Genomic DNA, 14,131 nt, shown 5'->3' with positions numbered 1-14,131 from the left:
TCATATTTCGATTTGATACAGAGGATGCCAAGAACAAAGTTATTCAACAAGGGCTATATACATTTCAGAATAGACCTATGATCCTAAAACAATGGGAACTTGACTTTCAGTTGAGTAAGGAATTAACAAGGAATGTTCCTATTTGGGTCATTTTTCCTAGTTTACCAATTCAGTTTTTGGAGTAAGGAAAATTTGGGTCGGATGGCAAGTTACCTAGGAAAACCTATCTGTTCAGACAAACTAAAAGCTAACTGTGATAGAATTTCATATGCTCGTGTTCTAACTGAGATGGATATATCACAGAAACTACCTGATTCTCTGTTGATTGAAGTGACTGATGGAAAATACAGGGAACAAATGCTGGAATATGAATGGAAACCAGCATATTGTGAGGAATGTCTTCAGCTAGGGCAACATACAGAGAGTTGTACAAAAGTCCAGCAAGCACAAAGGCAGGTTGACCAACAGCAGGTGAAACCAAAGAAACAACAGAAGAAAAAGCAACCAACAGGCCAATGTAGAGTAAAGGTTGTGAACGAGAAAGATTAAAAAGAGAAGGAAGATAGTCTTGAACCACACCAAGAGGAGAATATAGATGCACAGTACTCACATCAAAAGAGAAGAGGAAAATAGAAAATGAAGGATCAATGGCAGATTAATCAGAAAAAGGGGCATTGTCAGATAAAAGCTTATAAGATTTATTGAACAAAAACAGATATCGTCCTTTGAGAATTCAAGAAGATTGCAGCACTGACAAGGTGACTGAAGGGGTTGTCCTCAATGAGGAGAATCCACCATGATAATTAGCTCGTGGAACATTAGGGGCTGAATAAGCCCTTCAAGCAGAAAGAACTCAAGGCATTTCTTCTAGAACATAAAATAACTCTACCAGGCTGTCTTGAGACAAAGATAAAGCCTAGGAGTGTGGCTAAAATTAGAGCAAAATTCAGTAAAGAATGGAAGGGGTATTCTGATGAAGCTATAAATGAGAGGGGAAGGATATGGATACTGTGGAAAGAACAACTGGTACAAGTCAATATAAACTTAGCTAGTGATCAATTAATCCATTGCAAAGTAAAGGATAAAAGTACATAGAATAATTTTGAGATTACTTTTGTATATGGGAAAAACACTATAGCTGAAAGAAGGAACTTATGAGATCAGTTGTGACGACCCGGCCAGTCGTCTCATGAGTTACCGCTCCGTTTCTCCCACTTCTACTTCTTTATGCTTCGTTATCCGTGTTTTATGTGGTTGAGTTGATTGGTTTGCGTTTGGTATGGTTTTGGTAAGAAGTGAAACACTTAGTCTCTTTTAAGAAGGCTTAAGTTGGAAAAGTCAACCGAATGTTGACTTATGAGTTAGAGGGATCGGATTTGAGTTCATATGGTTCGGTTAGCTTTGGGAGGTGATTTTTGACTCAGGAGTGTGATCGGAAGTGGTTTTGGAGGTCCGGTGTATAATTAGACTTGAATTGGCGAAGTTAGTATTTTGGCGATTACCGGTTGATAGGTGAGATTTTGATGTGGGGGATGGAATGGAATTCTGAGAGTTTCTGTAGCTTCGTTATGTCATTTGGGATGTGTGTGCAAAATTTCAGGTCATTTGGATATGGTTTGGTTGGGTTTTTGATCAAAAACGTGTTTCGGAAGTTTTTAGAAAACTTAGGCTTGAATTCGATGTGAATTGGTGGTTTTGGTGTTGTTTGTGGTGTTTTGATGATTGGAACAAGTTTGAATGAGGTTTTAGGAGGTGTTGGTGCTTTTGGTTGAGGTCCCGCGGGCCTCGGGTGAGTTTCGGATGGTCAATCGGACCAATTTCTATGTTGAGAAGTTGCGGAATTTGAGCAGCAGTTGCAGAGGATTTTTGGCCTTCGCGATCGCGTAGAAGGAATTTGGGTGGGCCTAAGTTTGTGCTTCGCGTTTGCGTCTGAGGGCTCGCGTTCGCGGAGCGTGAGCAGCTTGTGCTTCGCATTCACAAGAGAGAGTTCGCGTTCGCATATAAGGAATCAAGTCCTAGGGCAATTGCTCTTCGCGTTCGCGTATGTGGGGTCGCGTTCACGTAGCTCTGGGAAGTTAAAGCATCGCGTTCGCAGCAGCATCAACGTGTTCGCATAGTGTTGTTTTAAGAAGTCGGAATTTAGTGCTTCGCGATCGCGAGACCTTGGTCGCGATCGCGATGAAGGAAATCCAGAACTGGGCAGTGAGTTTATTAAACATTTCATCCGCGATTTTAAGCCATTTTTCCTCCATAGCTGAGTATTTTAGGAGCTCTTTGACGGAAATTTAAGAGGGATTCGAGGAGAAGTTATTGGAGGTAAGATTTATGAGAATAAAACGTGATTTTATTGTGAAATTAACCTAGAAATTCACGGAAATTTAGTTAAAAATGGAAGAACTAAGTCTTGGGATTTTGAGATTTTAGATTGGGATTTGAAGGGCCATTTGAGGTCGGATTTGAGAACTCTTAATATGTATGGACTCGTGGAAGGATAAGGAACCCGTTGATGTGAAAATTTCTGAGTTTCAAGAAGTAGGCCTGGGGCTCGAGTTTTGTTAATTTCAAGATTTTTGATATTTTTCGATTGTTTTCACTTGGGTTATGTTCCCTTAGTATATTGTGACGTATTCGTTCTGGTTTTGGTCAAATTCGACGCGCGAGGAGACCGATTTGAGAGGCAAAGGCGTAGTGAGCTAGAGTTTCTGCAAGTTCGAGGTGAGTAATGAATGTAAATGATGTCCTGAGGGTTTAAAACCCCGGGTTTGCACATCGTATTGCTATATTGAGGTGTGACACATGCTTGATGATGAGGGTAGGGTCGTTTACTATTGGGGAATGTGACTTGGTCCGTCCCGAGTGATGTTTTTACTGCGTATTTGATTGAAGCTTATTTGTTATCATCATTATTTGGACTGATTGCCATATTTGGGCTTTGTGCCAATTAATTAAACCCTCCGGGGAGTTTTATCACTATTTCCTCACTGTTTGACTTACTACTTGAACTCAGTTGTACCGTTTTCCACTGTTTTACAACTCAACCACTTTTACTCGGTTTTGAAACTAAAATGATATATTAAATGATGTTTTGGGCTGAGAACTATTGTTTTACTAATGCCCGAGGGGCTTATATAATTTCTGGACTGAGTATGGCCAAGGGCCAGATGTGCGGATACTATGGGATTGGGCTGCGCGACGTAGCAGTGTTATACTGATATTGATATGAGGCTGAGGGCCTAGATTTGATGCCACGAGATGACTTGATATTGCGCTTTGGCCGTAAGGGGCCCCTCCCGGAGTCTGCACACCCCCAATGAGCGTCGTCGACAAAATATACGGATCGGGCTGCATGCTGCAGCAGGTACCATAGGGTATCGTTCTATGTGTTCATTTTCTCTATATGTCTGTCACTTAACCGCTTATTTGTTGTAGCATTACCATATTTCGTTTCCATTGGTTTATTGCTTTCATATTACTTGTTTAAACTGCCACATTATAGATTACTCTGTCTTTTCCATGATTTCTTATTCTCAGTCATTATTTATGCTTATTACTCACTGGGTCGGAGTACTCACATTACTCCCTACACCTTGCATGCAGATCCAGGTGTTCCAGAGGCTGAGTGAGGATTTTCAGTAGATTAGTTCATATCCAGGAGCATCGAGGTAGCTGCACGGTGTCCGCAGCCCGGATCCCTCCCTTCTATCCTTTCGTTTTATCCGCATTTCCTAGACTGATTATGTATTAGGCTGTTAATCTTGTACTAGAGGCTCGAGACTTGTGACACCAGATCTGTTCGAGCTATTTAGTAGTATTATCGTCTGAATTTTCCGCATACTTAACTTGTTGTCTTAAACTCTTATTAGGGTAATTCAGTAATTTAACTGTGTTAGCTGATAATGATTTTTATAAGAAAACGGATTGAGGTTGTTAGTTGGTCAGGATTGCCTATCAGTGTGTTGGGCGCCATCACGACCGGGGTTGGGGTCGTGACAAGTTGGTATCAGAGCCTAGGTTACATAGGTCTCGCAAGTCATGAGCCGGTTTAGTAGAGTCTCGCGGATCGGTACAGAGACGTTTGTATTTATCCTCGAGAGGCTGCAGAACCTTTAGGAAAAATTTCACATTCTTGAAATTCCTGTCGTGCGAATTTGTTGATCCGAGAACTAAACTTTTGTTATTCTATTCTCTCACAGATGGTGAGGACGCGAGCTACCGGACGAGGTAGACGACCACCAGTGCCACCCACTGAGGCCACTAGAGGCCGTGGACGCGGTCGTGGATGTGGCAGATGTGGATGTGGCAGAGGCAGAGAAGCGAGGGCAGCACTTGTTGATCCACCAGCTGCCCCAGCTCCGGATCAGGTTCCAGCAGCACCAGTTCAGGCACCAGCTGCGCCCATCGTGATTCCAGGTCTTAAGGAGGCCTTGGCACATATCTTATTAGTTTGCACTGGTCTAGCTTAGGCAGTTTTAGCCACTACCGCAGCAGCCACTTCACAGGCCAGGGGAGGCTATCAGACCCCCACTGCTCGCATACCTGAGCAGGTAGTGCAGGGATTATAGACGCCGGGGGCACCTCCAGCTCAGCCGGTTGCACCAGTTCAGGAGTTCATAGTACCGGCCATGCCGGATGATGAGCAACGTCGTCTTGAGAGGTTTGGTAGAATCCAGCCTCCGTCATTCAGTGGCGTTGAGGGAGAAGATGCCCAGGGTTTTCTAGATAAGTGTCAGCGGATGCTCCGTACAGCAGGGATTCTTGAGTCTAGTGGTGTGGCATTTACCACCTTTCAGTTCTCGGGGGCTGCCTTTACTTGGTGGGAGGATTTTGAGAGGCATAGGCCTGTCGGTGCAGCACCCCTTTGTTGGCAGCAGTTCTTCGCTCTCTTCTTGGACAAGTATGTACCACAGTCCCACAGAGAGGAGCTGCGTATGCAGTTTGAGTGGTTGACGCATGGGGATATGATCGTGACCCAGTATGAGATGAGGTTTTCTGAGTTGGCTCGTCATGTCATTTGTATGATTCCGTCATATCGTGAAAGGATTAGGCGATTTGTGGATGGCCTTAACTACCATCTCCGTATTCTAATGACTAGAGAGAAAGTATTGGGTGCTACGTTCGAGGAGGTGGTTGATATCGCTCGTGAGATTAGGACAGTTCGCCATGGGGAGCGAGACCAGAGGGAGGCCAAGAGGCCTCGAGGATCGAGCAGTTACAGTGGTGCTCCTTCGAGGGGCCAGTTCTAGCATGGTAGAGGTCATTCTTTCAGGCCTGCTCAGTCGGCCCGTCCAGAGTATCGTGGGGCATCTTCAGGTCATGGTCATCATGGGTCTCAGCAGGGCCAGCCTTCTTTCAGCGCCCTCCCAACTTAGAGTTCATCTCATGCCCCATCAACTCAGGGTTCTTCTGCGCCGAGTGCATCTGCTAGTCACTCTAGTGCGAGGGGTTCCCTTCAGTCCCCATCTCCAGCACCGGGTAGTTGTTATGAGTGCGGAGAGTTTGGACATATGAGGAGGCAGTGCCCTCGACTTCTTGATAGTCAGCTTTAGTAGAGGGGTCAGCCCTCGACTTCTGCTCCAGTTACTTCACCACCCGCCCAACCAGCTAGGGGTGGAGGTCAGGCAGCCAAGGGTCACCCCAGAGGGGGAGGTCGATCAGGCGTTGGCCAAGCTCGTTTCTATGTTATTCCAGGCAGGACAGATGTTATTTCTTCAGATGCTGTCATTATAGGTATTGTTTCAGTCTGCCACAGAGATGCCTCTGTATTATTTTATCCCGGTTCTACCTATTCTTATGTGTCCTCATATTTTGCTCATTATTTGGGTACGCCCCGGGAGTTTCTTGCCTTACCTGTTCATGTGTCTACCTCGGTAGGCGATACTGTTGTTGTGGACCGTGTGTACCGGTCATGTGTTATGACTATTGGGGGTCTGGAGACCCGAGTTGATCTATTTCTATTGAGCATAGTGGACTTTGACGTTATTTTGGGCATGGATTGGTTATCTCCGTGTCATGCTATTCTAGACTGTCATGCTAAGACAGTCACTTGGGCTATGCCGGGTGTACCGCGGATCGAGTGGCATGGCGTGACTGATTATGTTCGTAGTAGAGTGATCTCTTTCCTGAAGGCCCAGCGTATGGTTGGGAAGTGTTGTCTGTCATATCTAGCATTTGTGAGAGATGTTGGGGCTGAGACTCCTAGCATTGATTCTATTCCAGTTGTGAGAGATTTTCCCGATATTTTTCCTGCAGACCTACTGGGCATGCCACCGGATAAGGATATTGATTTTGGTATTGACCTGGTGCCAGACACTCAACCCATTTCTATTTCGCCGTATCGTATGGCACTAGTAGAGTTGAAAGAATTAAAGGAGCAGCTTCAGGAACTCCTAGATAAAGGGTTCATTGGGCCTAGTGTGTCACCGTGGTGTGCGCCGGTTCTGTTTGTAAAGAAGAAGGATGGCACAATGAGAATGTGCATCGATTATAGGCAGCTGAACAAGGTAACAATTAAGAACAAGTATTCTTTGCCTCTCATTGATGATTTATTCGACCATCTTCAGGGAGCGAGGGTGTTCTCCAAGATTGACCTCCCTTTGGGTTATCACCAGTTGAAGATCAGGGATTCAGATATTCTTACGACTGCTTTCAGGACCAGATATGGTCATTATGAGTTCCTTGTGATGTCTTTTGAGCTAACCAATGCCCCAACATCATTCATGCATTTGATGAACAGTGTATTTTGACCTTATCTGGACTCGTTCGTTATTGTATTCATTGACGCCATTCTGGTATACTCGCGTAGTAGGAGGAGCACGCGGAGCATTTGCGAGTTGTATTACAGAGATTGAGGGAGGAGAAGCTTTATGCAAAGTTCTCCAAGTGTGAGTTTTGGCTTGGTTCAATGGCTTTCTTGGGACACGTGGTGTCCTGCGAGGGTATTCAGGTTGATCCGGAGAAGCTAAAGGCAGTTCAGAGTTGGCCTAGACCGTCCTCAGCCACAGAGATTCGTAGCTTTCTTGGGTTGGCAGGCTATTATCGCCGATTTGTTCAGCGTTTCTCATCCATTGCATCGCCCTTGACCAAGTTGACTCAGAAGGGTGCTCCATTTGTATGGTCAGACGAGTGTGAGGAGAGCTTTCGGAAGCTCAAGACAACTTTGACCACAACTCTATTATTGGTTTTGCCATCAGTTTCAGGTTCATATACCGTATATTGTGATGCTTCGAGAGTAGGGATTGGTTGTGTATTGATGCAGGAGGGTAGAGTTATTGCTTATGCTTCTCGTCAGTTGAAGCCCCATGAGAAGAACTACCCTGTTCATGATTTGGAGTTGGCTGCCATAGTTCATGCATTGAAGATTTGGAGGCATTACTTGTATGGCGTATCTTGTGAGGTATTCACCGATCATCGCAGTCTTCAGCATTTGTTCAAGCAAAAGGATCTTAATTTGAGGCAGCGGAGATGGCTAGAGTTGCTTAAGGATTATGATATTACTATTTTGTATCATCTGGGAAAGGCCAATGTAGCGGCCGATGCTTTGAGCCGAAAGGCAGTGAGTATGGGGAGTTTGGCGTACATTCCAGTTAGGGAGAGACCCCTTGCAGTTGATGTTCAGGCCTTGGCCAATCGGTTTGTGAGACTAGATATTTCGGAGCCTAGTCGGGTGTTGGCTTGTGTGGTTTCTCGGTCTTCCTTATATGATCGCATCAGAGAATGCCAGTATGATGGTCCGCATTTTTTTGTCCTTAAGGACAGGGTTCAGCATGATGATGCTAGAGATGCGATCATCGGTGATGATGGTGTGTTGAGGATGCATGTCGGATCTGTATGCCCAATGTGTATGGGCTTAGAGAGTTGATTATGGAGGAGGCCCATAGCTTGCGGTATTCTATTCATCCGAGTGCCGCAAAGATGTATCAGGATTTGAGGCAGCACTATCAGCCGATGATTGAGGCACCCGACCAGTCATCTCATGAGTTACCGCTCTGTTTCCCCCATTTCTGCTTCTTTATGCTTCGTTATCCATGTTTTATGTGGTCGAGTTGATTGGTTTGCATTTGGTATGGTTTTGGTAAGAAGTGAGACACTTAGTCTCTATTTTTTAGAAGGCTTAAGTTGCAAAAGTCAACCGGATGATGACTTATGAGTTAGAGGGCTCGGATGTGAGTTCCGATGGTTCGGTTAGCTTCGGGAGATGATTTGTGACTTAGGAGTGTGATTGGAAGTGGTTTTGGAGGTCAGGTGTAGAATTAGACTTGAATTGGCGAAGTTAGCATTTTGGCGATTTCCAGTTGATAGGTGAGATTTTGATCCGGGGGTCGGAATGGAATTCTGAGAGTTTTTGCAGCTTCATTATGTCATTTGGGATGTGTGTGCAAAATTTCAGGTCATTTGGATGTGGTTTGGTTGAGTTTTTGATCAAAAGCGTGTTTCGGAAGTTTTTAGAAAACTTAGGCTTGAATTCGATGTGAATTGGTGGTTTTGGTATTGTTTGTGGTGTTTTGATGATTGGAACAAGTTTGAATGAGATTTTAGGAGGTGTTGGTGCTTTTTGTTGAGGTCCCGGGGGCCTCGGGTGAGTTTCGGATGGTCAATCAGACCAATTTCTATGTTGAGAAGTTGCAAAATTTGAGCAGCAGTTGCAGAGGATTTTTGGCCTTCGCGATTGCGTGAGGGCCCTCGCGATCGCGTAGGAGGAATTTGGGTGGGCCTGAGTTTGTGCTTCGTGTTTGCGTCTGAGGGCTCGCGTTTGCGGAGCGTGAGCAGCTTGTGCTTCACCTTCGCAGGAGAGAGTTCGCGTTCGCGTATAAGGAATCAGGTCCTAGGGCAATTGCTCTTCGCGTTCGCGTATATGGGGTCGCGTTTGCGTAGCTCTGGGAAGTTAAAGCATCGCGTTCGCAGTAGCATCATTGCATTCGCATAGTGTTATTTTGAGAAGCCAGAATTTAGTGTTTCGCGATCACGAGACCTTGGTCGCGATCGCGATGAAGGAAATCCAGAACTGGGCAGTGAGTTTATTAAACATTTCATCCGCGATTTTGAGCCATTTTTCCTCCGTAGCTGAGTATTTTGAGAGCTCTTTGAGGGAAATTGAAGTGGGATTCGAGGAGAAGTGGGAGGGAAGATTTATGTGCATAAAACGTGATTCTATTGTGAAATTAACCTAGAAATTCATAAAAATGGAAGAACTAGGGCTTGAGATTTTGAGATTTTAAATTGGGATTTGAAGGGCCATTTGAGGTCGGATTTGAAAACTCTTGATATGTATGGACTCGTGGATGGATAAGGAACCCGTTGATGTGAAATTTTTTGAGTTTTGAGAAGTGGGCACGAGGCTCGGGTTTTGCTAATTTCAGGATTTTTGATATTTTTTGATTGTTTTCGCTTGGGTTATGTTCCCTTAGCATATTGTGACGTATTTGTTCTGGTTTTGGTCAGATTCGATGCACGAGGAGACCGATTTGAGAGACAAAGGCGTAGCGAGCTAGAGTTTTTGCCGGTTCGAGGTGAGTAATGAATGTAAATGATCTCCTAAGGGTTTGAAACCCCAAATTTGCATATTGTAGTGTTATATTGAGGTGAGACACACACTTGATGATGAGCGTGAGGTCGTTTACTATTGAAGCTTATTTGTTATCATCATTATTTGGACTGATTGCTATATTTGGTCTTCGTGCCAACTAATTGAACCATATGGGGAGTTTTATCACTATTTCGTCATTGTTTGACTTACTACTTGAACTCAGTTGTACCGTTTTCCACTATTTTACAACTCAGCCACTTTTACTCGGTTTTGAAACTAAAATGATATATTAAATGATGTTTTGGGCTGAGAACTACTGTTTTACTAATGGCCGAGGTGCTTATATGATTTATGGACTGAGTACGGCCAAGATCCAGATGTGAGGATACTATGGGATCGGGCTGCGCGCCGTAGCAGTGTTATACTGATATTGATATGAGGCCGAGGGCCTAGATTTGATGCCACAAGATGGCTTGATATTGCGCTTGGTCCATAAAGGGCCCCTTCCGGAGTCTGCACACTCCTAGTGAGCTCCATCGACGAAATATACGGATCGGGCTGCACGCCGCAGCGGGTACCATAGGGTACCGTTCCATGTGTTGATTTTCTCTATATGTCTGTCACTTAACCGCTTATTTGTTGTAGCATTACCATATTTCGTTTCCATTGGTTTATTGCTTTATATTACTTGTTTCAACTGCCGCATTATAGATTACTCTGTATTTTCCATGATTTCTTATTCTCAATCATTATTTATGCTTATTACTCACTGGGTCGGAGTACTCACATTACTCCCTACACCTTGCGTGCAGATCCAGGTGTTCCAGAGGCTGAGTGAGGATTTTCAGTCGATCAGTTCATATCCGGGAGCATCGAGGTAGCTGCATGGCGTCCGCAGCCCGGATCCCTCCCTTCTATCCTTTCGTTTTATCCGTATTTCCTAGACTGATTATGTATTAGGCTGTTAAACTTGTACTAGAGGCTCGAGACTTGTGACACCAGATCTGTTCGGGCTATGTAGTAGTATTATCGTCTGAATTTTCTGCATATTTAACTCGTTGTCTTAAACTCTTATTAGGGTAATTCAGCAATTTAACTGTGTTAGCTGATAATAATTTTTATAAGAAAATGAATTGAGGTTGTTAGTTGGTCAGGCTTGCCTATCAGTGTGTTGGGCGCCATCACGACCGGGGTTGGGGTCGTGACATCAGTTAAGGCAAATTCAGAGTATTATTCAGGAGGCATGGTTGCTAACAAGAGATTTTAACATTATGCTATCTATTGATGATCGAATTAATAGACAACCAGTACAACAAGCTGAATTGGTGGACTTTCAGAGATGTATTGATGATATTGGGGTGGGACAACTAAACAGAAAGGGAAGCCAATGGTCTTGGTGTAACAAGAGCGATACAAATGATAGAATCTACAGTAACATCGACTAGGCCTTTGGTAATGCTTCTTGGCTGACAAAATATAGTAGTATTGAAGCTATTTTTGAAAAGCCAGGTGCTTCTGATCATTCTCCTATTATCATTAACACATTGATAGTCAAGTCCTATTTGCCTAAACCATTTAGATTATACAATGTGTTATTGCATAACAAGAAGTTTGAGCAAGCTGTGAAAGAAGTATGGGGGCAGCAAATAGAAGGATATAAAATGTACTCTGTGTGGATGAAACTGAGGAGATTAAATGACAGAGTGATGAAGCTTAATAAAGAGATGTCATCCTTAGACAAGAAGCTGGACAATCTAAGAAAACAGTTGAAGAACACTCAGGAGAACCTTGATAAAGATCCATTCAATACTGAGTTGATTTCAGAAGAAAAAGAACTGATAAGCCAGATAGTAAAATGGGAAAATGTTAATGAGAAGGTGCTGAGACAGAGATCTAGAGCAATTTGGATAAAAGAAGGAGATCAAAATACCAAATTCTTTCATGAACAACTAAAGGCAAGGAAAGCAAGAAATAGAATTGGTTCAATATACAATGATCAAGGGGTTAGGATCACAGAACCAAGAATGATAGAACAAGAGTTCACAATTGGCTTCAATGATAACAGTATCCTAAGTGTAGCTGGAAGAAGATAACAATTGGCTCTAAGGCACTGCCAAGGCATCAATTTATATTGTGATTGGCTATGCACAAGAAGCTCACAACAGTAGATAAACTAAGAAAATGGGGCATATCAGTAGCTAGTGATTGTGTGCTATGTGAAAAAGCTACTGAAGAGACAATGGAGCACTTATATTTTGAATGTGAATATTCCAGAAAAATGTGGGCAACTCTATTAAAATAGATGAGAGAAACACATAATATAGGGCGGTGGAATACTGAAACAAAATGGCTGAAAAAGAGGAGCTCGTGTAGAGGCAAAACACACATTTTAAGGTTCCTATATATAGCTGTTGTGTACCATGTGTGGGCAGAAAGGAACCAAAGAAGATTTCAAGACAGGAAGACAACAAGCCATCAGAGGGTGAAGACTATTATTTTAGAGCTTCATACAAGAGGGCAACAAGAGATCAAATGGCAAAAGAAGTTAGAAAAATTGAACAACTATCCTAATTAGTTAAATATAGGAAAGTATCCGCCGGATAAGCTCGTTTTTATCCGTCTCAAATACGGGTCAGGTCGGATAATTTATTCATTTTTTAAATTATTCGTTTTGACCCGCTCATATCCGACCCGATCCACCCGTTTGCCACCCTACCTGAGGGGAAACCTCAATTTCTAAATGACTTTTGGATTCACAAGATTATCATAAGTCACTAAATTCTGATCCCTTGCCAAAGGTATCATCCTCTTTGAATTGAATGAATCTGTCAAGTCAAGAAAAATGTACGTAGCAGCAAGGATGGTACATCGCCTATTATCTTTCCTGCTCGGGAAAACACACCCAACCTACTGTAGTGGACCATACACCATTGCATTTTATAATATTTTATCTTATTATTAAATGTAGAAAATTTATTTTAAAAATTAATGTTCAATTTATGCAAAAAAGGATTAAATAATTCTCGTTCTTTTTTCCCATCACTATACTTTTGAACAAAAAGAAGTAGAAAATTGATTAATTTCATCTTTTATTTTATAAGCATATGCAAAGAAGACAATGCAAAGTACAAAATGAAGTCCTGTTATATTTTTCCGCTGGCAGATGTCAAGGAATCAAGCTTAGGTTTTTGTCATGTTTAATGGATACATATTAGATTATATTGGTGTCAGTTTAATCTAAAGGCAGTATTGTTTCCTCAAATTAATGCTTTCGTTTCGAGTTCTCAACTCATTTTAGGATCAGTTTCCTACCAAACTCGCTAATTTTAATTGAGGAATCCAACAAAGCAAGAAACATTCCAAACCAACAAAAAGATAAAGAACATTTCGAATAGGCATCAAATTACACGTATATATAGAGAATATACCAAGAATATTTTTTGAAATTTGGATTACTATGGGAATGGTTCTTTGAATTGTTATATATTCTGAAAATATTTTTCGGGCTTAAATGTTTGAACCCACAAAGTTTATATATATATTTTGAATTGTTATATATTCTGAAAATATTTTTGGGGCTTAAATGTTTGAACCCACAAAGCTATATATATATATATATATATATATATATATATATATATATATATATATATATATATATATATATAGTGGTTGAAGGTGAACGCCCATTGAAATCATTGATCTTTTATCATCATTGTTAGAACGTTTCTAAATTCATTGAATAAAACTAGATATTACTTAACGTATACTTTATGGAATATTAATGTTGTATGCGGTGTCTTCGATGGAGAAAGTGATACGAAGGCCAGGACGCCGAACTCGGGGTCGAAGCTCGATATCATTTGTCGAGGTCGGAAGAAGGCATGCTTCGAGATAATACCGTTATGATTCAGAAATGAAAAGAGCGAGATACTCGCAACGGCCCGAAGATCACAGTGTAAATTTAGGAATGGATTGGTATTCGGCGGTTAGACAACTGTTAAATATGATTCCATACAGTAATTAGAAGTGTACATTATTTAGGACTCCCCTATTTTATAAAGGGGGATCCCATTCATTTGTAAACCACTGTTCACTGATAAGAAAATATACGTTCATCACTTTCTTGCTTACTGTTCATCAGAGTTGTCTTATTGTGATGACCCAAAAGGTCATCACTTGTTTTCAAAATAAATTCTGCATTTCAAGGCCTTAAAACCCTCTTTCAGCATCTCCTCGATTTGCGTGCACAGTCAAGGCGCGTAGCCGGAAAGCTATTATGTGAAAATTTGTGATAAATGTTAAAATTTTGACTTAAAATGCATTTAAGTTGACTTCGGTCAATATTTTGGGTAAACGGACCCGAACTCGTGATTTGATGGTCCCGGAGGGTCCGTGGAAAAATATGGGACTTGGACGTATGCCCGGAATCGAATTCCGAGGTCCCAAGTCCGAGAAATGATTTTTTAAAAGAAATTATTTTCTGAAAAATATAAAGGTTTTTTAAAGTGAAATGCTATGTGAAATGTGTGGTTTCGGGCCCGTATTATGGTTCCGGAACACGGTACAAGTTCAATATGATTTATATGTGTTGTCGGTAAAGTTTGG

General features: G+C 42.2%; 1 protein-coding gene across 1 annotated transcript; it reads left to right on the top strand.

Moving 5' to 3' along the window:
- The first annotated feature begins 10,794 nt into the window (after positions 1–10,794).
- Positions 10,795–11,616, top strand: LOC138869474 (uncharacterized). Its single transcript, XM_070147094.1, has 2 exons — positions 10,795–10,913; positions 11,004–11,616. The coding sequence occupies exons 1-2, from the start codon at positions 10,795–10,797 to the stop codon at positions 11,614–11,616; spliced, it is 732 nt and encodes a 243-aa protein (XP_070003195.1).
- The last annotated feature ends 2,515 nt before the right edge of the window (positions 11,617–14,131 follow it).

This window comes from Nicotiana sylvestris, chromosome 5 (assembly GCF_000393655.2).
Source record: "Nicotiana sylvestris chromosome 5, ASM39365v2, whole genome shotgun sequence".
NCBI classification, from domain to species: Eukaryota; Viridiplantae; Streptophyta; class Magnoliopsida; order Solanales; family Solanaceae; genus Nicotiana; species Nicotiana sylvestris.
The sequence above is the reverse complement of the archived record's forward strand: the minus strand, read 5'-3'. Positions and strand labels throughout refer to the sequence as shown.

Excerpts from the sequence above, each read along its gene's own strand:
- LOC138869474 (XM_070147094.1), top strand. The coding sequence starts at position 10,795 with ATGCTATCTATTGATGATCGAATTAATAGACAACCAGTACAACAAGCT. Across the intron at positions 10,914-11,003 it reads AACAGAAAGGGAAGCCAATG|TAGTATTGAAGCTATTTTTG; the intron begins GTCTTGGTGTAA and ends GACAAAATATAG.